Source organism: Myotis myotis, unplaced genomic scaffold (assembly GCF_014108235.1).
Source record: "Myotis myotis isolate mMyoMyo1 unplaced genomic scaffold, mMyoMyo1.p scaffold_m19_p_5, whole genome shotgun sequence".
Lineage (NCBI taxonomy): Eukaryota > Metazoa > Chordata > Mammalia > Chiroptera > Vespertilionidae > Myotis > Myotis myotis.
The window spans coordinates 34433418-34458078 of NW_023416357.1; the positions used below are offsets into that span (position 1 = coordinate 34433418).

Here is a 24661-nt window from a genome sequence, read left to right on the forward strand (position 1 = left end):
AAGCCTGCGCCCGGGATCCGCGCGCGCTGCTTGCTGATTGGACCCGTCACAGCCAATCCCGAGCCTCTCTCGGCGGCTGACGAGCCGGCTGCGCTGCCTGGGGATTGGTTGTTGAGCTGGGAGCGTCGCGCCTTTTCTGACGATTCGGGCGACATGGCGGCGGAAGCGGGTAGCGATTCCCAGCTAAGACGGAGAAGGCGCCGGGACTCGGAGGAGCCGGAGCAAACGGAGCGCAAAGAGAGGGAGCTGGCAGTGGCCGTAGCCATGGCCCAAGGGAACGAAGAGGATGATGAAGAGCGCTGGGTTGGACCTTTACCGGTAGAGGCAACATTGGCCAAGAAGAGGAAAGGTAGTGGCAGGGATTGGCACGGGGCGGGTGGGCTTGCTGCGCGCCCCGAGTGGGGGCGTGAAAGCCATGCCCGGAGACGCTGGTGTATTTGTGAGGTTTTGTGCCCTCGGAACCGAGGGACGTCTTCTCGCTTCAGGCCACTCTGGGCCTGTGCGTGCTCCCGAAGTAATGATTCGGACGCAGGACAGCGTCTTTTCGATCATGTCAAATACTGTCAATCACTGAGTCGTTATGTAGATGCTAATGCTTATTTATGCCAGGCTGTCTATGTTCTTGGCACCGCTCCTGTAGTCCCTGTATACAGCGGCCCTAGGAGGCTGGATCTGTAACTCCGGTTAGGAGCTGTGGAAGGGAGTTCTGGGTCTCTTAGAGGCGTTCAGCTCCGGAGCGGTGTCAGGTATGGGGACGCGAGGCGGGGGTATTTAGAATCATCAAGTGGACGTAGGCAAAGATCGGTTCAACCCTGACTCTTCAACTAATGAGTTTTGTGATCCAGGGGTAAAAGTTTCCCGGATCACATATTTTCATCTAAAACACGAGGTCTGTGATTTTCAAACCTTACTCCTTACATACCAGGACATGAAGCATTTTGCTATTAAGGTGGAACAGTGAGAAAATGGTATCAAACAAAACAAGTGAGTAAAGGAATAGATTGCATTTTCTTTTCCTTCAAGTTCTATGAAATGTTTCCTTAAACGGGCAAGGCCATAAAATGTGATCTTTTAAGAATTCAAATCTGACTTGATCACTTCCCTTACTTAACTCTTTCATTATTTCTCATTATTGTCAAAATAAAGTCCAAACTCCCTATGATGGCTTACAAGGCCTTTCACGATAGCTCCCTCTCTCCTAATCTGGACAGCGTATTTCCATAATAACCCCTTGTTGTTTCTCCTGTGCACGTGGGTGGGCCATACTCTTTCTCCACTGGATGGCTGTTGGGGTATCTTGGTGTCTGTCTCTACCTGGAATATTTACCTTCACCCCTTTGACTTGGCTAACTTTTTGTTGTTGTTGTTCAACCCTTTGCACTCAGCTCAGATATCACCACCTCGGGGAAGCCTGTGACTTCACCAGTCTGGGCTGGGTTTCTTTTTTTTTTTTTTAATATATTTTATTGATTTTTTACAGAGAGGAAGGGAGAGAGATAGAGAGTTAGAAACATCGATCAGCTGCCTCCTGCACATCTCCTACTGGGGATGTGCCCGCAACCCAGGTACATGCCCTTGACCGGAATCGAACCTGTGACCTTTCAGTCCGCAGGCCGACGCTCTATCCACTGAGCCAAACCGGTTTCGGCTGGGCTGGGTTTCTAAAGCACATTGCTAATAACTCTGAGATCATGTTTACCACAGGTAGTCTTCAAATTTTATGTATCTGAATTTTGAAAAAGCTTTTTTTTTTTAATCCTCACCCTAGAATATTTCCCATTGATTTTTAGAAAGAGTGGAAGAGATAGGGAAAGGGAAAGGCAGAGAGAAAATACCGATGTGAGAGAAACACATCGGTTGGTTGCCTCCTTGCATGTGCTCTGGCCAAGGGCACAAATCACCGAGGTGTGTACTTTGTGCCCTTGACCAGCATCCTTTCCGATGCTTTATCCACTGAACCAACCGACTAGGGCAAAAAAGCTATTTTTTTTAACCTTGTACATTGACACCCTTAAAGTGTTATTACCTTTTTTTTTTTAATTGCCACGGCTTCCAGATAAATGTTTCTGTAATAACTTTTCCTCATTGCACGTTTTACATTTTGAAATTGTATATTTATTCATGTGATTGTCTGATTAATGTTTCTCTCCACTGCTAAGACTAAACATATAAGAGCAAGTCTTGCTGCATAGCTTTGCATATAGCAGGTACTCAATAAGTATTTACTGAATGAATAAATGTTACAGTATTTATGCTCTTACTTATTTTATTGAATTAGAATATTCTTGCATATCCTTTTTTATAGAAAATAAGTGTGTGTGGGGGGGATCCAAAAATATCAAAGTGCTGATATTATTATTAGGAGACAATGATCTTAGAAACTTAAAACAATTGAGACAGATACGGAAATTATTAGGTGTGAAAATCTACACCCTTAATTAGATGCTTATTGTATTTAAGTCACTCCATAGTGTATTCAGTTTGAAAAAAATTGAAATTTCAAAGATGTATGAAATGTTTTAAAAAATCATTGAAGCCCTGGCTGGTGTGTGCAGTGGTTAGAGCATGCGCCCCAAGTGCCAAAGGGAGGCAACCAAGATGTTTCTCTGTCTCTTCCTCCCTCCCTCCCATCCCACTGCCTTCTACTCTCTAAAAATCAATGGAAAAAAATATACTTGGGTAAGGATTAACAGCAACAACAAAAATATCATTGAAGATTTTGTCTGAAAGTACAGGAGTTGAATAATATATTTAACCTTCTAGAAATGGAACCATTTCCTTTAACACATTGTTTGGATATTGGACTTTTGAATACATTTTCAGAAAGACATTATAAATGACTAGAGGCCTGGTGCACGAAATTTGTGCAAGAGTAGGCCTTCCTTCCCCCGTCTGCTGGCACCAGCTTCCCTCTGGCACCTGGGACCCAGGCTTCCCTTGCAGCCACGGCTTTGTCCAGAAGTTCATCCGCTCTAATTAGCATATTAGGCTTTTATTATTATAGATTGTATGGCACTACCTTTAATTAAACTAATGGATTCTCAAGGACAGAACTATGTGTTACTCTTCCTTATTCCATGTGCCTTGGAATTTATTTTCAATAAATATCTATTCAATAAGTGAACTAACTGGCAGCAAAAGGCATGTGTATCAGATAGGATCAAATTTAACTCCATATTATAGAAAACAACACAATAACATTGAAAAGATAAAGATATACTTCTCTCATATGTAAAAGAAGTCCCAAAGTAGATAGTCTAGGATTGGTAGGGAGGCTCCAAAGGAACCTAGGCTTTTTCCAGTGTTCTGCCCCAGCATCACTAGGGAATGGCCCTCACCTTTGTCCTGAGTGGTTATTAGAATTACGGTGCTCATGTCCCAGTTCCAAGCTGTAGGACTGAGGAAGAGAAGAAGGGTACACCTTTTGAAGAAGAATTCTTGACTGTGACACAACATTTCCACTTTTATTTCATTGCTACAAGGTTACACCTAACTGCAGGAGAAGGTGAGAAAGGTTATCTTATAGCTGGATGTCAGTATGCTCATATAAAAATGGGGATTTTGTTACTAAAAATGATGGGAAAAGTAATCTATTGGACACAGCTTTGAGTCTGATATACAGTAGTTATAAAAAAAACTGAAATAGCTCATTTTACAACTCATTGGCAACTTTGTGGACATTTTTGGGTAAATAAAATAGTCATTGGATTATTTTGTTAGGTACACATATAATATCTTTTACCTGTGAAATTGTTTATGGCTCATATAATGAAATGAATATTTTCTCACATCATCACTCTTAAAAATGTTTTGCCTCTAGAAAGTGCTTTGGAAGCATTCAACTGGATACTCTCTAGGGCAGTGTTCTCAACCTTCCTAATGCCGCGACCCTTTAATACAGTTCCTCATGTTGTGGTGACCCCCAATTTCATTGTTACAAATTGAACATAATTAAAGCATAGTGATTAATCACAAAAACAATATGTAATGATGTATGTGTTTTCCGATGGTCATAGGCGACCCCTGTGAAAGGGTCATTCGACCCCAAAGGGGTCGTGACCCACAGGTTGAGATCCGCTGCTCTAGGGTTTTCTCAACTCTAAAAAAACCAGTATATTGCTTCAAAGAGGATTAGTGCCTTAAAGATAAACTGAGACATCTTATAGATGGCTACTGGCCTCTTATTATTTAAATTAGCACTAATAATTGGATCTATGTGGTTAGAAAAATGGTTGTGGTATTTTCATGAAGCTTTTTAAGGTTTTTGGTTTTGTTTTTGAATGAAACCTTCATATTAAGCCAGTCAGTCATTCAGTGCCTAAGTTTTGGGGACAGTTAAGTATGTATGTATTACCTAAGAACTTGTGACTGGCTAAATATTTGCTGTTCAATATTATGCAATAATAAAAGTTACAACTGACATGAGACACTGGATTTTTGTTTTTATTACATGTGGAATAGACAGAAATTCAAGAAAATCTAGATGAAAAGACAACATGGAATTTAGAAATTACAAAATAGTATTGAGTTCCAGTTGTTAAAAATAATTTTTTTTCTCAGTTCTAGAGTTTGAAAGAGTCTATCTTGATAATCTCCCCAGTGCATCTATGTACGAGCGCAGTTACATGCATAGAGATGTTATTACCCATGTAGTGTGCACCAAGTAAGTGTATCATATCTTCTTACATTTTCTGAAAAGATTTTTTTTTAATGCTTCAATTTTGACATGAACTAATAGAAGAAACTTTAGGATATTATGGACTTCTGTTTAATTTTATAGGTTCAGTGGAAGTTTAAGTTAAAGGCTGACATGTTCTTTCCTATATCACACAAGGAATGAATCCTCTAAGACATAACTCCTCAGTTTGTGTGCATGTCTTTTGGAAATAAATGCCAAAAGAAGATGAGGTTTCCAGAAGAAGAGTATATTAGTTAAACAGATGGAGTAATTGGTAGCTGGCCCCGTCAGTACTAATGGGGAAAATGATGAGAACTAAGACAACCTGGAAATGTCACAGGGCCTTCAAAATAAATGAGTGGGATTTGAAGAATAATCATCATAATAGTAATATTCTACTGTATGTTAAGTGCATATTATACCCAATACTGTTCTAAAGCTTTTTCATAAATTATCTCGTTCATCTTAAGAACAGTCTAATGAGGTAGTAATATAATCTACATTTTATAGGTGAGGAAAATGGCAGATGAGGCTGGAGCAAAAAAATGCAAGGATTAAGTCTTAGAGAGTTTTCTATTCCTTGTATGGATTTTGAGCCTGTAATCAGGAGAGTAACATCAGGTTTGTTTTTTTTTAAGACCACTCTGGCTGTGGTGAGATTCATGGACTTAAATAGGGCCGGAATGGATATAGTAAGAGCAGTTAAGAGACCAGTATAGAAATCTAGATGAGATATAATGGTGACGTGGATGATATTGGCTGTGATTATGGAAAGAAGTAGATGAATTACTTTGCTCTTTGGATCAGTCTATTCTTAATCTCTTGGAAGCCATTTAAGATATACATATAATTAAAATATTATTTTAATTGTGGTAATATAAAATATTCTTATTTTTTCTTTATAGAATAATTCTGACAGACATTAGCACTTTTCCCAATCCAAAGTTATCACTGTATAAAGCAGTATGTTGGACTAGAATTGCTATCACTCTCTTCTCAAGTTTTTCTGTTATTGTTAATCCTTACCCGAGGATATTTTTCCCATTAAGTTTTTAGAGTGGAAGAAAGAAAGGGATGAGGAGAGAGAAACATTGATGTGAGAGACACATTGACTGGTTGCCTCCCACATGTGCCCCAACCAGGCCAGGGATCGCACCTGAAATACAGGTACATGCCCTTGATTGGGAATCAAACCCGTGACACCTCGGTGCTCGGGCTGACGTTCTATTCACTGAGCGACACTGTCAAGGCTCCTCAAGATTTTTGTTTTGGTGGGTTTTTTTAGCCCAAAACAGCAGGGTATAATAGAAAGATTATAGAATTGAAGTTAGGCAGATCTGACATTGAATGCCGCTCTTCAGTTGTGGACCTAGGAAAAATACATTTAACATTTCAAAACTATTTTCTAATTCATAAAATGATGATAAAAAATACCTACACTAATAGAGTTCCTGTAAAGAGTAAATAAGGTAATGTGTGTAAAGTACCTGGCACATACTGGGTTCAATAAATGGTTTTTATTTTTATACACCTGCAGACAAGATTATTCTGTACAAAATATTTTTCCCCCCTAACTATATTTTTGGTAATTTAAACAACCAAAATACCTTGCATAGAATACAAACAAACTTATGTTGAATTTTGCTGTATATGAAAGTAATATGTGGAGATTTAATTTATGAACTTCTGAAAAATAGAACCTTTTCCCTGTGAAAAGGTAGCCTGTAGGGTAATTTTAACATTAAAATACTCTTAAGGTCTAGTGATTCTTAGTGAGATTTCTCTATTTTTTTAATGTCAAGTCCCAACTCAATTCTGAGCCTAGGTCTTAAGATGAAAATTAGTTATGATATCCAGAAAAGAACTTCAAAATTTGCAATGTTCTATCTATCCTAATATAGTGGCCAGCATAAAGGAAGATTTTTTTGAAAACCTATTCTGAAAGAGTCAGAGATTCTCAGTGAATGATTGGCTTGGGGATATTGAATGATTCATAGATTTGTTTTAGATGTTAACTTTTATAATTTCATATGTGCAGGACAGACTTTATTATCACTGCCAGTCATGATGGACATGTTAAGTTCTGGAAAAAGGTAGAAGAAGGAATTGAATTTGTTAAACATTTTCGAAGTCACCTGGGTAAGAATTTCACCTTTTCTTTTTTTTGGCTCTCTTAAACTGTACTAACGTGTGTGTGTGTGTGTGTGTGTGTGTGTGTGTGTTTTAAGTTCCAAATATACTTATTATTAAATATAAAGATGTTAGCTCTGTAAAGTTTCTTTTAAACTGATTTTTTTCCTTTGAATTGTGTGCATTTATGTCATTGGTATTTAATGTTTTAATTTTATTTATTTAAACAGGAGTTATTGAAAGTATTGCAGTTAGCTCTGAGGGAGCATTGTTTTGTTCTGTGGGTGATGATAAAGCAATGAAGGTGTTTGATGTAGTGAACTTTGACATGATCAATATGCTGAAGCTTGGGTGAGTCTTTTTTAAATTACATATTTTTTCACTTAGTGAACTAATTTTTAAAAAAAATATATTTTTATTGATTTCAGAAAGGAAGGGAGAGGGAGGGAGAGATAGAAATATCAATGACGAGAGAGAATCATTGATTGGCTGCCTCCTGCGCAACCCCTGTAGAACCCCCAACCTGGGCATGTGCCTGACCCGGAATTGAACCAGGTCCTCTGGGTTCATAGGTTGACGCTCAACCACTGAGCCACACCAGCAGGGCATGAAATAATTTTTAAACTAAACTTCACCCATAGGTATTTCTAAACAGAATATGTTACCATTCCATTAAAAAATGTACCTTTGGATTTCGCTTGGGAAATGGTTCCTTGTTATGATGCTATTTGGAGGCTTCTGCTGTGGTTTTTGTCATAATCACTGCAGAAATTTCCAAACAGCATCATAACAAGAATTCATTATATCTATTTAACACTGCTTAATAACAAGGGTCCATCATGTCTAATTTATTGGCATTTAGAGTTAAACTTGTGGTATTGTTCTTAGAAAGCTAATGCACATTTTTAGAATAGAAGTTAATTGTTGATGATTTTAAACTTTGAAGTATATTGATACCCAAACTTTGTAGTTAAACTGTACAGTAATGACACTAATACTTTGCTTCAAGCATGTCTTTTTAAAGATAACACACACCTGCATTTATATACACCTAAATGAATGTTACCTTGAAAGTTGTCAGAAACAGTTTTGAGACATGTTTTTGTCTGCTCAGACTGCCACAACAAAAGACCAAAGATTGGGTGGCATAAACAGAAATTTATTTTCTCACAATTCTGGAGACTGGAAAGTCCAAAGTCAAGGTTGCAGCAGGGTTTGGTTTCTGGTGTGAATTCTCTTCTGTGTTTCACGTTGTATTTTCATTGGGAACGGGATGAAAGGAGGAATGATATCTCCCTCTTCTTTTTAGAAGGCCACAGGCCTATGGGGGTAGGGCCCCACCCATAAGGCCTCATTTAAACTTAATTACCTCCTAAAGACCCTGTGGCCACATACAATTACATTAGGGGTTAGAGTTTCATTATATGAATTGGGATGGAGAAAAACAGTAGTTCAATACAGAGCAGGACTCCTTTTGGAATTTCCTATTAAACCAGTGTACAAGCCACTAAAGGAAATCAGTCTCATTTATGGTCAGAACTTATTTTTTTACTACAAATAGAAACACCTATTGATCATCTGGCTTACTCCCCAGCTTTGTTTCCCCATGTTAGCTATTTTTAAAAATCAAATCTATTCATAAATGTTGAACATTTGCCACCTTTGCAAATACTGACAGAATATTTTTTTAGGCTTTGATAGAAATTCTAAGAGAAGAATCCCAAAAATGTTTTGAGCATCAGCACCATCATTAGAATAACTGTACCTTCTCAGACTGATTACTTTGAAGGAGACAACACTCATTTGAGTGTAAAAGTTTGGTGTGTTCATTAACTCTGTCTCATTTTTTTATACTCTGCTCATCAGGGAGCATGTTCAAAGCTTATAGTTATAATATCAAGTTACCAATTATGAGAGTGTGATAAAAGCATGATTTTCTTTTGAACATAGTCATAACTAAAATATTTTGAGTTTTAATATTTCAAGGATGGATTTATAACATACTGTTCATGCTAATGTACTTAAGAGTAAGTTATATATAGACTGAGATCAGAGATTCAAAAAGCATTGCCCCAAACTATCTTAAGCCCTAGGTCTAGTTAGGTTTCCTTTTCCACTCGAGAGAAGTGAATGGTCTGCTATAGCAGTTCTCTTCTAGTAGATTGTAGACCTTCAGAAGTTATTATCTATGCACTGATGAGGTCAGAATGAGAAAAATCAGTAACTGTCCTTAGTTGTTCCTCCCCATTCTGTAATTCTCTGCCTTTTTTGAGCAAGGAATCCAAAACTAGCTAAATCACTGGTCACTGGCCAGGACATATTTTGGTGGTAGGAGTAGGAAGGGATGCTTATTTCTTGTATTGACCTCCTTATTCTCTCAATTCTTTATTATTTCAGCTATTTTCCTGGACAGTGTGAATGGATCTATTGCCCAGGGGATGCCATATCATCAGTTGCTGCTTCTGAGAAGAGTACAGGAAAAATTTTTATTTATGATGGTCGAGGAGATAACCAGCCACTTCATGTTTTTGACAAACTCCATACGTCACCTCTTACTCAAATACGGCTAAACCCAGTTTACAAAGCAGTAGTGTCTTCCGACAAATCTGGAATGATTGAATACTGGACTGGGCCACCCCATGAATATAAATTCCCAAAAAATGTGAACTGGGAATATAAAACTGACACCGATTTATATGAATTTGCCAAGTGCAAGGCTTATCCAACCAGCATATGTTTTTCACCTGATGGGAAGAAAATAGCTACAATTGGTTCTGATAGAAAAGTTAGGATTTTCAGGTTTTTAACTGGAAAACTCATGAGAGTCTTTGATGAATCACTAAGTGTAAGTGCAATTTAAATTTAATATATATATATTTTTTTCTTTCTTTTTTTCAGAAAATGTCTTTGTTTTGTGCCATTTAAAAGATTTTTTCAGGATATTAAATTGATAACTAGTTATTTTCTCTTGGCACATTATAATATTCAATTGCCTGCTGTCTTGTATTGTTGCTCTTCAAAACTCTCTTCCCTAGGTTTATTTCTTCTGAGCCAATGATCCTTCTAGTATGTATCTGTTTTTTTCTGTTTTGTTTTGTTTGCAAGCTCATTCTTTTAAGATCTTCAGAATTCATTCTAAGCCACCCTCTCTTCCCACTCTGTTCACTCTTGTCTGTCTATGACTATTCCCAAATTTATTTCTCCACGTTTCTATTATGAACAGACATGGTACTGTCCTTTCTTTTTTTTCTATCTTCATGAATGGCATCAATATCCATTAATTGCACAAGCCAGAAACCTGAGTCATCCTTAACTCTCTTCCTTACCCCTCTATTTAATTTGTATCATGAGTCCTGACAATTTTACTTTCTAAATATACTTTAAATCCATCCATTTCCTTTCAGCACACCTATCACTACCATAATTCATGATCTGGCTTATAACATGATCTGCTAGTATCTAATCTGTTATCCATGCTACATGTAGAGTATTTTTTAAAAGGACATGTTTGATCATGTCTTCCTTTGAACCTTTCAGTTACTTCCTGTTGTTCTTAGGATCAAGACCAAAATAATGGCCCTAACTGGTTTGGCTCAGTGGATAGAGTGTTGGCCTGTGGACTGAAAGGTCCCAGGTTCGATTCTGGTCAAGGGCATGTACCTTGGTTGTGGGCACATCCTCAGTAGGAGGTATGCAGGAGAACCATCTAATGGATGTTTCTCTCTCATCGATGTTTCTAACTCTCTATTCCTCTCCCTTCCTCTCTGTAAAATATCAATAAAATATATTAAAAAAAGAAAAAAAAAAGAAAAAGACCAAAATAATGGCCTGCCATGTTGTAGTGTCTGCCTACTATTACAACCTAGTGCAGGGGTGGGCAACCTTTTTGTGAGTGCGTGCCAAAACCAGCAAAATCTCTGACTCAAAATTCTTCTGCATGCCACCCCTAATTTTTTGAGAACATGTTATGCCTACTTGATATCTCTTAAGGTGTACGTATGTGAAGAACCTTGAAGAAATAATAAAATTCAATCGAGCGACAAAAACACAGTATATGATGATGAAAAATAATTTATTTTTTAATGTATACATGTACACTGATAGTCCGACAGAAAACTTTATGACTCCGTTTGATATTATCAGTGGGACTTTTGCTGCTGCATCACTGATGACAGAATTTTTACATTAGGTTTATATTTCGTGACCTTCAGAGATATGCACGAGCTACTACTTTCATCCGCCAGGCTACTCCAATTACGAGACTTAACAAAATTCATCACTGAGAACAAAGATTGACAATTGTAAATGGAAGATTATAAGAGAGGGTTTCGTGTGCCTGCAAAGGTTACTGGCGTCCCATGTTTGGCACGCATGCCAGGGGTTGCCCACCCCTGGCCTAGTGTAACTCACCTTTCTCCCTGCCTTTTACTCTAGCCAGTTAGGCCTTGCTTCAGTTTCTTGAACATTCTGTTCCTTCTACCTGGAGTTACCTCTCCCTCCATCTCTCCCATTACCTGTTGAACTTGTTCTTCAAATCTCAGCGAAAGGGTCTCTTCCTCTGGTAGTTTTTCACTATTCATCCAGTCTAGGACAACTTTTTTTATGTGACTTTATATTACTATTGTCTTAGAAAGCATTTTGTATGATCTGATTATTTGATTCATGTATATCAACCTCCAATAGACTAAACTTTATACAATCTATGGTCCTGTATCTGTTTTGGCTCATGATTGTATCTCCAGCATTAAGAATAGTACCTGACACATAATTACTGCTAACAAGAATTTGTTAGAGTGTATCATTATAGAATAAGAGTATATCCATGCAGAGTTAACTAGTTTTTCTGGAAATTGGGTCTCATCAGCTGTTTTCATCATGTAGTTCTTTAACAGCTAGTGGTAAGTCTATGTTGAACCTTTGTAGCAGTAATGTTTACTATATGACAGTGTTGATTCCAGTCTCAGTAGTAACCAATGTACATTATATTCCCTGCATTAAGCTCTTCAAAAATTCTATCACTCTTATTAGTGGCACTGTTGTTTGGTGGCAAGTGTTAAATATAATTTGCAAAACTCTACCAACTTGCAGCTCTTCTAAGCTTTCTTAGGAGAAGAAATATTCAAATCCTAGTTTCTGGATATAAATCTCTTTAACATACATACTCTGAGCTGTTCAGTCCCCTCTATTTCTTCATTATTGTCTTCAACATTTGTTGAAGTGATAGAACTAAAGTATCAAGAGCTCAGTATTAAAACCTATGTCAGGAGTTGATTCAGAATGAGAGAGTTTGAAAAAAAAAGAAAAAGGCAAATGCCATTTAAATTCATTCCAAAGCTATTAACAAGTAAGTCACTGGGTTTTCACAGTTCCATGTCACAGGGGGAAGTTTCTAACCAGTAAGAGTCCTAGTTTAAAAGACAAGAAATTTGATTGGATGGTGTGAAGTATCTTTTGGCATTTATTAGCCAGAATCGCTGCATATGGCCACACAGTTGTGTATCACAGAGGCCCTGCTAGTAAGGCTAGAATTCTGTAGCAGGATTCTACTTATCAGGTTAGATTAACGTAAAATAAATGTATGGCTCAGTGGTTGAGTGTCAGCCTATGAACTAGGAGGTCAAGGTTCGATTCCTGGTCAGAGCACATGCCCAAATTGCTGGCTTGATCCCCAGTAAGGGGCATGCAGGAGGCAGCCAATTATTCTCTGTCGACATTGATGTTTCTATCTCTCCGTCTCCTTTCCTCTCTGAAATCACTGGCAGATGGCCATCTACAAACTTTGTCTTGAAACTGAATCCTCTCTCTTACATCTAAGCTGTTTCTGACATATGAATATAAGAATCAATAACATATATTAGTCTCACAGATTGGAGAAAAGGAACTATGACTAGGCTTTTTAACTGGTCTATAAGACCATTCCCTAACACACATACCTCCTTTTGATTTTTGGAGCATATTGTTCATTCCATATATAAAAAACTGGAGATTTCTAGTTAACACAGACATGAAAAAAGAAGGAGGTGGAACATAAGTCTGGCTTATTTTCATCTGCAATGGAGAACTACTTTTGAATTATGTTCTTTGATGCCCTAAATGTCTGGAAAACTAAATGTAAAGATCATATATTCTGGGAGGCCTATAGTGTCATAATAGTAATTGGATGTGACCCTTGTTTTTATTTATTAATTATCTTTTAAAAAAAAAAGGAGCCCTACCTAGTTTGGCTCAGTGGATAGAGCATCTGCCTGCGGACTGAAGGGTCCTGGATTCAATTCCCATCGGGGGCACGTGCCTGGGTTGTGGGCTTGATCCCCATAAGGGGGCATGTAGGAGGTGGCCAGTCTATATTTCTCTCTCATCATTGATGTTTCTATCTCTCTCCCTTTCCCTTCCTCTCTGAAATCAATAAAATAAAATAATTTTTTAAAAAAGTAAAACATTTCCAAACTAAAGTATACCCATAAAAATAAGCATCTATCCTACATCATATTTACTAATGATGATCTAACTATAAGTATTACTCCATGTCAAAACAACTTGAAATATTTTCTGAAATATCATGAAATTGTTACACATTAGTGAAATAGTAAGAGTTTATTCATTCAACAAGAATTGAGTGCTGCCCTAGCTGGGTGGGTCAGTTGGTTAGAGCATGATCCCCTGCACCCTGCATATGATCCCAGTTAGGTTGCACATCCTGGTTGGGGAGTGTCTCATCAATGTTTCTCTCTCTCTCTCTCTCTTTCTCCTCCTCCTCCTCCTTCTCTGTCCCCTCCTCCCCCCTCCTCCTCCTCCCTTCCCACCCTCTCTCCCCCCCAGTTCCCTTCTCTCACTCTCATTCTCCTTCCTTCTCCCTCCCTCTTCTTCTCCATCTGTCTCTAAAATCAATAAACATATCCTAGGGTGAGGATGAAGACAAAAAAATTGAGTGCTTAGTATGTCTCTTTCTCCTCCCGTTCCCTTCCTCCTCCTCCTCTCCCTCCTCCTCCTCCTCTCCCTCTTCCACCTCCTCCTCCTCCCCCTCCATTGAGTGCTTACAGTGGTTCTCAACCTTCTGGCCCTTTAAATACAGTTCCTCATGTTGTGGCCCAACCATAAAATTATTTTCGTTGCTACTTCATAACTGTAATGTTGCTACTGTTATGAATCGTAATGTAAATATCTGATATGCAGGATGGTCTTAGGTGACCCCTGTGAAAGGGTCGTTCGACCCCTGAAGGGGTCGCGATCCACAGGTTGAGAACCGCTGGCTTAGTATGTCAGGCCCTGTGATCCTTATATAAGGACTTCATAGTCTATAGCTACATCATCTACTATAGTAGCCACTAGCCATATGTGACTCTTGAGTACTTGGTATGTGGCTTGTTCAAATTGAGATAAACTGAAAGTAAAAAATACAATTTCAAAGATTTAATATAAGAAAAAAATGTAATTTTATCTTAATTTTATTGAATTGCTTAATGTTTAAATGTTAATATTTTGGATACGTTGGGTTAAATAAAACATTAATTTTAACTTTCATTTTTGTTTATTGTAGCTACTTGAAAATTTTAAATTACTTATATGATTTGCATTATATGTCTAATAAAAACTGCTAGTCTGCAGCTTATAAATCGCAGCAGAAATATCCTATAAAGTAGTAATTACGTTGACTGTTTTTTTTATTTAATTAGAAGAACCAGTTAGTGTAAATTATTTTTTATGATTGAAATAGTGTTTAGAATCCTCCATACGAGATAACACAAATACACAAACTGTCAGTTGCTCTTAATGTATACTCTGCTTCTATTTGAATTCACATTCCCTTTATTATGTAGCTTTTTTGTTAATAAATGGGTTGTTTCCTAGATGTTTACTGAACTACAGCAAATGAGGCAACAGCTACCAGACATGGAATTTGGCCGACGAATGGCTGTAGAACGTGAGTTGGAGAAGGTGGATGCAGTGAGATTAATTAATATAGTTTTTGATGAAACTGGACATTTTGTGCTATATGGAACAATGCTGGGCATTAAAGTTATAAATGTAGAAACAAACCGGTAAGCTTTAATATGCTGTATTTTTTTAAATGCATTTATTGGGGACCATTTCCTCCTTCAGGGAAACAATGGGAGTTTTGTTTGTTCCAAGACAAGTGGAATGGTCCCAAATGTCTAAACTTAACCAAATGTTTTGACTGGATTTTTCTGTGGTCTTTCTGTTGTTTATACTCTTATGTAAAAAGTTTCCACTCATGTTTGTGAAAGAAATGGAAAGAAGATATGCATAGTTTCAGGTTGTTGTTGTTGTTTTTTTTAACAAGTTATAGTCTGTCTTTTGATTATTGATTTAAATTAGCCTGGTTCATGTTAAATGTTGCCAAATATTTTAACCACAGAATTCGGCATTACATCCTGCTAGACATAAAATCAGAACTTAAAATGCATGAAACCACAATAAGCCTTTTGTGCAAACAGTCCATTTGGTTTTAGTTCAGAAAGCTACAATCAGATACTATCACTGAAGGTAAATAAAAAGAACTTAAAAGTTTATTTTAAGGAGAAAAAAATCTTATGCTGTACATTCTCACATATAAACAAATTTATATTTAGTTCTTAGCAATACAAAAATCTTTGAAGGTTTGCACATAGACTAAAATAATGGGGATAGGTTAAAACTATATGATTGAACAATTGCAATTTTTTTTTACCTGAAAATTATAGCTCCCTACCAATTTTAAATAGCTTTTTTTGGTGGTGAGGTGGGTAAAGAAAAACTTTTTAAAAATCTTTCACTATTTTGTACAAAGATCAAGGATAGCTGATTCCCAGCTTTTATCTGTAAAGTTGTTATGATTGGAATTAACTCTGAAAATTTTATTGTATAAAATGTGTTTTCCAGGTGTGTGCGGATCTTAGGCAAGCAAGAAAATATTAGGGTGATGCAATTGGCTTTGTTCCAGGGAATAGCCAAAAAACATCGTGCTGCAACTACTATAGAAATGAAAGCTTCTGAAAACCCCGTTCTTCAGAATATTCAAGCTGACCCAACAATAGTCTGTACGTCTTTCAAAAAGAATAGATTTTATATGGTATGTGGAAGTACTAAGAGATGGACCTAAATGTTTCTTCCAGTTTGGTTGGAGTTTTCTTTTCTTGGCTTGTGCTTTCAACTGAAGAGAATGTTGGCAATAATTGGCTTTCTAAACAACCAGAATACTATCTTTTTTTTTTTTTTTTTTTTTTTTTTTAAATATATTTTATTGATTTTTTACAGAGAGGAAGGGAGAGAGATAGAGAGTTAGAAACATCGATGAGAGAGAATCATCGATCAGCTGCCTCCTGCACATCTCCTACTGGGGATATGCCCGCAACCCAGGTACATGCCCTTGACCGGAATCGAACCTGGGACCTCTCATTCCGCAGGCCGACGCTCTATCCACTGAGCCAAACCGGTTTCGGCCAGAATACTATCTTATAACATTAATATTTTAGAATTTTTAAGTAGGACTTGATTGTAAGTATTTCTGTACAGGTTTCTATTCTGTTTTGAAAATTTTTCAACCTGGCTTTTATAACTATTTGTGTTGTCTAAGATAATAGGAAGTAAGTGGTTATGGTAATAATCGAAGCCAAAATAGTCTTTACTATGGGGTTTTAAAAATTATTCTGTGTTTTTATTATTTTACAATTTTTTCTCTTGAACATAATTTATTTCCCCTGAACTTGCACATTTTCTTCTCTAAGCACATTTTTAACCATTTGACTCCTTTGTAATGTTGCTAACTTTAAAACTGTGTATTCCTGAGAAATCTATTTTCCTAGTGAGTTAAAAGTACTTTACATGTTAATTAAAATTGGGCTCAAAATCAAACTACGAAGCTATCTAGAAGTAGCACTGTTGGAACTGTTCAACCAAACAGAAAAATCTAAAGTATAGAGACCTCCTGTCCTTGATTTCTCTCCTTCACACTGCAGTCAGAGACATTCTGAGACCCAAATGTGATTACAGCAGGTCCTCAAATATTGTCATTTCCTTTTAACATTTGGGGGGGGGGGGGCTAGAATTGATTCTCGGCTGGAACCACTGTCAGTGTGGAGTTTGCACATTCTTCCCATGTCTGTGTGGGTTTTCTTTGGGTACTCGTTTCCTCTCACATCACAGAGATGTGCACATTAGTTAATTGCATGTCTGAATTGTCCCAGTCTGAGTGAGTGTAGGTGTGTGTGAGCGTGTCCTTCATGGAACAGGGTCCTGTCCAGGGTTGATTCCCGCCTTGAGCCCTGGACTGCAGGGATAGGCTCCAGCCATGCATCACCCTGAATTGGAATAAGCAGGTTGTGAAATAATTATCTAACTGGTTCTTATTAATCTTTCTTTAATATATGTATAGCTCACATTTATTTCAATGTTTCATCTCATTGTTTAATATTAGAAGTGTTTTGGATCTTTATTTAGAAGTTGGGGTGATGTTTTTGTGATCAGAAGTAATACCATAGGAACTTAACTCATTTATATCAATTAGTCTGTGGTAAAATTGATTTTGTTATACATTGTTTTGACTAAAGTCACATTTCCAAGAACCTATCGATGGCATTGAGGACTTACTATATTTCTCTGCCTAACTCCCCAGCTGCCTGTATTAGCTGGCCTCCTACCTTAATATTCTTTATTTTTAGGTCATTTGCTACTTTAACCACACGGAACTTGATCTCATTTGTGATAAGTTGGGTTATTCTTTTATTTTCTTTTTCTTTATTGATTAAGGTATTACATATGTGTCCTTACCCCCCAGTGCCCCCCCACCCCACCCCCATTCATGTCTTCACCCCCCACCTCCTAGTGTCTGTGTCCATTGGTTATGCTTATATGCATGCATACAAGTCCTTTGGTTGATCCCTCCCCCTTCCCTTCTCCTTCCCCCTGCCTTCCCACTGAGGTTTGATGGTCTGACCAATGATTATCTGTCTCTGGATCTGTTTTTGTTTATCATTGTATGTTCATTATATTCCACAAATGAGTGAGATCATGTGATATTTATCTTTCTCTGACTTATTTTGCTTAGCATAATGCTCTCCAGGTCCATCCATACTGTTGCAAATGGTAGGAGTTCCTTTCTTTTTACAGCAGCGTAGTATTCCATTGTGTAAATGTATCACAGTTTTCTAATCCACTCATCTGCTGATGGGTACTTAGGCTGTTTCCAAATCTTAGCTATTGTAAATTGTGCTGCTATGAACATAGGGATGCATATATCCTTTCTGATTGGTGTTTCTGGTTTCTTGGGATATAGTCCTAGAAGTGCGATTACTGGGTCAAATGGGAGTTTCATTTTTAGTTTTTTGAGGCAACTCCATACTGTTCTCCACAGTGGCTGCACCAGTCTGCATTCCCACCAGCAGTGCAGGAGGGTTCCTTTTTCTCCGCATCCTCGCCAGCACTTGTCGTTTGTTGACTTGTTGATAATAGCCATTCTGACAGGTGTGAGATGGTACCTCATTGTCGTTTTGATTTGCATTTCTCGGATGATTAGTGACTTTGAGCATGTTTTCTTATGTATCTTGGCCTTTTGTATGATTATTCTTTTTTACATCTAAGCATTTGCACATGCTATTCCTTTTGTCAGCTACACATACTAGTAAACCACCCAACTCCTACACATCAGATCTCAGCTTGGAAGCCTTCTCTGACATCAAGTCTAGATTAGGTGTGCCTGGTTGTGTTGGTGTCACACTTTTGGAGTAATTTGCTGGTATTTTTGTTTTTGGTTTCTGATACTGTCATCTCCTCTTCATGATAATATAAAATCTGTAAACATAGGCACTACTTTTTTTTTTTCACTATTAAATCCACAAAGTTTGGTAAAGTGTTTGGCCCATTATAGTATATTCATTTATTCATCTGACATATTATAAGCATCTGTGATGCTATTAAGGTTACCAGCATTTGGTACATGTAAGAAATAGCATTTCCCTACCCTGACCAAGCTTTTAACCTAGAATGGGTACATTCTTTTAAGGTGAGAATTTTCTTATAACTTCCAAAGTCATTGCTAAAATTTTATCAATATATGTTAAAGGAAAATAATTTTTCTTGTTTTTACCTGTAATTTAACTTTTTGAAGGTACAAATTAATCACAAAATATAGTTCTTGATATGCACTAAAAACATAATTTTCCAACCACTTTATTTAAAAACTAAGTAATAAGTTTTCTTTTTCTTTCCCAAAAATTTACTTTTATGTTGATTAAACCACAGATTTTCTCATAAACTTGGAATAGAAAAACAAAATAAGTCCCTCACAGTGTGTCTTTATACAGGTAACATTTCATGAATTATCTTTGAGGTTTATTAGATGTACATATTCTTAAGCAAAATTAAAATGGTCTGTGTACATTTCTATTACCTTTTAAATCCAATATCATGAAATAAAAGTAAAATTTTATAAAATTTGAACTTTAGTAGTTTCATATGTGAGCTAAGTCAAGATAACTTTAAAGATTCATATAAATAGTACAACAGACTTGCCATTCTCCTTTGAAAACTGGAGAATAATATGTGAAGGCAATCGCATCGTAACTTGGTTGTTTATTTGGAATCTATCCAAGTGGACCAAGGAATGCTATTAGGCAAGACAGGGCCTGGGCACAAGCTTTACCTTCCTGCAACTCAGTTGGCATTAGGTAGCACTTTCTTCTTCCTGAGAGTCAAAAGAAACAGGCCTTGAGAAATCCAGAGTTTTAACAACTGAAAGGTTTTTCTCAATTCTCTTTATACCCTGAGAATCCTGAGATTTCTGCAACTTCACTCAAAATTTACATTCTTTCTCCCAGGCTTCAGGGTTTAGGTATATCAGATGGGGCTCTGCAAAAAAAAGAAGTCAAGATTCACTACTGATTTGTCTGTGAATCCTCATCCTACCTTGCCCAAGTCTTGTTCATAGTAATAACAAGTGTTAATATATACACAGTTCTCTCTGTACGGTAAGCACTATTCTCTAAGCAGTTTGCATCCCCCTTCATTTAATCTCGTAACAGGTACCATTTGGGGTAGTTCTTATTATTCCCATTTATGAATGAGGAAATGTAAGAAGTGAATTTACTTACCCAAAGTCACATAACTCGTAAATGACAGAGCTGGAATTCAAACCCAGGGTTTCTAGTGAAAAGCAGGCAACAGGTGGCAGGTTAGGACATGATATAAGTATAAAAATAATTTAACTGCCTTACACACCCTTTGATAGGAAGTCATTCCTGAAATAAGGATTTATTCTGATGTGAATTCATACCTTCCTCAAATATTTCACTAGAAATTAAATTTGCTTGTTCATAAACTTTAACCAGATGAAAATTTTAATTCATTTACTCACTTTTTACTGTCCTCCTTTAGTTTACCAAACGAGAACCAGAAGATACAAAAAGTGCAGATTCTGACCGAGATGTTTTTAATGAGAAACCTTCTAAAGAGGAAGTCATGGCAGCTACTCAGGCCGAAGGACCCAAACGAGTTTCAGATAGTGCCATTATCCACACAAGCATGGGAGACATTCACATCAAACTTTTTCCTGTTGAGTATGTATTGTTTTTGTTGTGTTAACCACCATTTTAAATGTGTATATTTGAAGAAACTGTGCAACTTAAAATTTTTGTTATTTTGACTTAAGGAATTTTGCAGAATTGAAATGTTTGATAGAACATCAACCCTGAAATTTCTGATTAACTGTTACTCTAGACATTTTTATACATATATACACATACTTAACAGGTTTAAAATACGAGGACAAACATCTTGGCTATGAAAGTGATGAATGAAACTAAAAAGTTATGCAAATGTATATTTCTATTACCATTAACTGCACATCCCAACTATAAGATTTGTGGCTCGCTTATTATAACTGGTTTTCCTCTCAAAGCAATCTCTTAAGGGGAGAATACTTATTTTTCCTTCCTGACATTGCTAGACATATACTTCCTCTTTCTTAGACTCAGTAGCTGTATTTTTGAAAATGAATCCCAATAAAACACATAAGGGCTTCCATTGGAAAAGGGAAAATAGTATTCTGGACATTTTTAAAAGTTTGCAAAATGAGCATGCAATACCAAATACAGTAGTGTCTCTGGCTAGTCTTGATGCAAAAGGTGACATCTTTACAACTGATTTATCTTCGAATCCTCATCCTACCTAGTACCTTTATTTAAAAGTACTTATTTTGAATATCAATGTTTTATCATGCCATACCTTGGTACTGAACAAAGAACTAGCTGGTTTGGCTCAGCGGATAGAGCATTGGCCTGCGGACCAAAGGGTCCCGGGGTCAATTCTGGTCAAGGGCACATTCCTTGGTTGCAGACTCCTCCCCAGCCCGGGCCCTGGTCAGGGCTCATGCAGGAGGTAACCAGTCGATGTGTTTCTCTCACATCAATTTCTCTCCATCTTTCCCTCTCTCTTCCACTCTCCCTAAAAATCAATGGAAAATATCCTTGGGTGAGGATTAACAAAAGAGAAAAAAGATGAACTAGGTATGTAGACTCCTGGATCATCTCATTTCAAGTATTTAGAACCCATGTACCCATTAAGCCTGTTGCTCCCTGATGTACTTCATGTAGGATTCTCTTGATTTTCCCCTCCAACCCCAGCTCTAAGAGTACTACAGGAAGATGATACCACATTAAATTACCCCGTGGGATTAGTTAATATTATTTAGAATGCTTCATACTCAGTGTGTCTGATTATCACTTAAAGTTGATTAAATTTAGGAGATAGCATTTTGGTGAATAAGTCCTTGGTCAGGAATGTGTCACTGTAACCATTAATACTGTTTTTGAGAAAATTACCTTTCCTGGGAACTTAACCCATCATATATAGCAAATTGTATATATTTTAAGGTGCTATGGTTGTTGTTTTTACATTTTGGTGGTTGTTGTTAATCCTATCTAAGGATATTTTTCCGTTTATTTTTAGAGAGAGTGGTAGGGAAGGGGAGAGACAGAGGGAAACATCGATGTGAGAGAGACACATAGATTGATTGCTTCCCACTTGCCCTGACTGGGGCAGGGACTCAAGCCTGCAACTGAGGTACGTGCCCTTGACTGGAATTGAACCCAGGACCCTTCAGTGTGCCAGCCAGTGCTCTATCCACTGAGCCAAACCAGCTAAGGCTATGGTTGTATTTTTTAAACTAAATAACCTTGAAGTCTAAATATTGTTAAACTCAACTATAATAAGCAAATTGATATAAAGATACTACATTAAACAATAATATGCTATTAAACAATAATATACTACTGCTTATATGCCCTTTCAACTCTTATGTGTCATCAAGGTTAGAAGAGGTTATGAAAAAAAAGACTGTCCTTCTGAAACATTTAGATGATATTGAAAACACCATTAGGAAGCAGAACTGCAAAGAAATTGTCTTAAATACTCTGAATAAATTTCATGTTTTTAATATATGTCTTACTGTAGGTGTCCCAAGACAGTGGAAAACTTCTGTGTTCATAGCAGAAATGGTTATTATAATGGACATACTTTTCACCGTATAATTAAGGTAGGTTATGCAAATTTTATCATTTAAGGCACAACAAGAAGTTTAAACCTAAGGCATAGCATTCTCTCACACTTAGTTTATTAGAAAGGAAGAGGAAAAATAGATTATGGAAGCCAAAAGAATGGTCATGAATATCAAATCTATAAAAGGACTGGAATAGTAGCGTAATTACCATTTTAGAAACACTGCAACAATATTTTTTCAACAGCTGAAAACAAGGTCACATAATGAGTAAAGGGGTCATGCTGAGATAAAACCAATAGCCACTATTCCCTCTGCCCAGGATCTTGTTGGGCAGCATTCCATAAAACATATGTAGTTCTTGTTTACTGACAAGTCAGAAATGATAGGAGGAAAAGTCAAGCTTCAGGGTTCTGGAGGAATTAATGAAATGAAATCCAGAAAATCGAGTGGTTAGGGAAAGGTAGGTGAGAAGAATGAGGCAATTATATATTATACACAAACTAAAATTTACACTATTAATTGTAGATTATTGGGGAAGATCTAGATGTCTATAAATGAGAATACCTTTGCATTTTGTTTTAAATTTGGTAGCAGTTGAGTAGTAGAAATACATCATCCAAATTAAAGTATAACTTACTGAGTTTAATAAAATCACTTCATAAAGTGACTGTTAACCAAGTTACAATTTTACTAAATACAAAGCACTCTTTACAACCCTAACTCCAAAGCATACATATAGAAAAGAACAGTTTTGTTTTTAATAATTCTTAATTTTGAAAGTATTACATATGTTCCCCCCTTTCCCCCCATTAGTCCCCTCCAGCCCGTTTAATATATTTTTTGTGTACTTTCTGTTAAGGGCTTCATGATTCAGACTGGAGATCCAACAGGTACTGGTATGGGAGGAGAAAGCATATGGGGAGGAGAGTTTGAAGATGAATTTCATTCAACATTACGACATGACAGACCATATACACTCAGCATGGCTAATGCTGGCTCGAATACTAACGGATCTCAGTTTTTCATAACAGTAGTACCAACGGTGAGTAGAACAGCATTATCTGTAAGCCAAAGATTCATAAGTTATGATCTAAGAGTAAATTCAGTGGATGAGAGCTACATTAGTCTTTCTCAAAATGTAAATAATTTAGATAAGAAAATATAAATTTACCCAACAAATCAGAAATACTTCGTAAAACAATACTTCTGTAATTTAGGACACTTATTAAGTTTTAGTCATCTTCGCCACTGTTATTGTTTTGTACAGTTCAAAACAAATTATTTCACCTCTGGACCTGTTTCCTCATCTTTAGAATGGAGGATTAAAGTACATGAATTCCTGATTTTAAGACATTTCCCCCACACATTTTTATATCTCTAAAATCAGAATGCAACCAATAGCATTGTAGATTTGACAGAATACAGTATAAGAATATCTAGCTTTATTGCTTTGTAGTTCTACATGATTATAAAAATTATACACTTTATTTTTTGGAAATAAGCATTAAGCATTAAAGAAAAATATAACTACTATCTGCCAGACAGTCTCATGTAATATTCACAATACATCTAGTATCACTATACCCAGTTTTAAGTAATAGATGAGGAAACAAATATGACTGCCTTGCCAAAGGTCAAGTAGCAGAGCGCCAGCATTTGAGTGCCCACGTCTTTAATGCCAAAGCACATGCTGCTTAAACTATTCCAAATTGCCTTTTAAACTATGCAAAGGAACTTGCCTTTAGCAAACACATTCCAGATCCCTTTGATCCGAAAGCTGCACATATTTAAACATTATACTATGCTTTTATATTTTTCTTATAAACATGGAAATTACTCTTAAAATACTCTAAGTGAAATTACTGTAAATCTTTTTAATTACATAAAAAAGTAAAGCATAAATTTAAATTCTCTTTAATTTACTCGCCCAGAGGGTGTGAATTAAGAAACCTGGTTTACCAAGATTTTCCATTTGTCCTCCAACACAGCCTTGGCTTGATAATAAGCACACAGTATTTGGACGAGTGACTAAAGGAATGGAAGTTGTACAAAGGATCTCCAACGTCAAAGTCAATCCCAAAACAGATAAGCCCTATGAGGATGTCAGCATCATAAATATTACTGTCAAGTAAATCAGATGTATCGTTTAATGTGTAAATAAAAATACACATATAGTAAACAGGATTATTTTACATTGGGAATCTCTTAAGACTTGCTGAACATACAAATCATGTTTCAAGGATTGCGGTATTGTATTTTTATATTTTTCATTAAAGGCCATTTTTTAAAGCTTTGCTTTTTTCTTGCAACATTTCTCATTAGGTGAAAAATTGAAATGGACTAAATTCAGGCAAAATAGCACT

At 36.7% G+C, this 24661-nt stretch overlaps 2 protein-coding genes across 10 annotated transcripts in view; one reads left to right on the top strand and one right to left on the bottom strand.

Annotated features, from left to right (window-relative positions):
* Window positions 1–125: 125 nt before the first annotated feature.
* PPWD1 (peptidylprolyl isomerase domain and WD repeat containing 1) lies at window positions 126–24591 on the top strand. Of its 7 annotated transcripts, XM_036308132.1 has the most exons (12): window positions 126–349; window positions 3383–3505; window positions 4561–4663; window positions 6717–6817; window positions 7039–7159; window positions 9206–9653; window positions 14657–14847; window positions 15689–15878; window positions 20177–20358; window positions 22253–22334; window positions 23158–23340; window positions 24287–24591. In XM_036308132.1, the coding sequence occupies exons 1-12, from the start codon at window positions 154–156 to the stop codon at window positions 24428–24430; spliced, it is 2064 nt and encodes a 687-aa protein (XP_036164025.1). In that variant the 5' UTR covers window positions 126–153; the 3' UTR covers window positions 24431–24591. The 7 variants fall into 7 exon arrangements, with proteins under 7 accessions (XP_036164025.1, XP_036164027.1, XP_036164026.1 ...); XM_036308134.1 differs by lacking the exon at window positions 23158–23340; XM_036308133.1 differs by lacking the exon at window positions 3383–3505.
* TRIM23 (tripartite motif containing 23) overlaps window positions 18543–24661 on the bottom strand; it is a 43735-nt gene continuing 37616 nt past the window's right edge. The window contains exons 12-13 of one of the 3 annotated variants that reach the window (XR_004967396.1): window positions 19894–19945; window positions 18543–19651 (exon numbers count right to left, since the gene is read on the bottom strand). The gene's annotated coding sequence lies outside the window, so the exon portion shown is untranslated. Of the gene's footprint in view, window positions 19946–23036; window positions 23360–24661 lie in introns of those variants that run through there. The other 2 variants (XR_004967395.1, XR_004967397.1) reach the window with 2 other exon arrangements.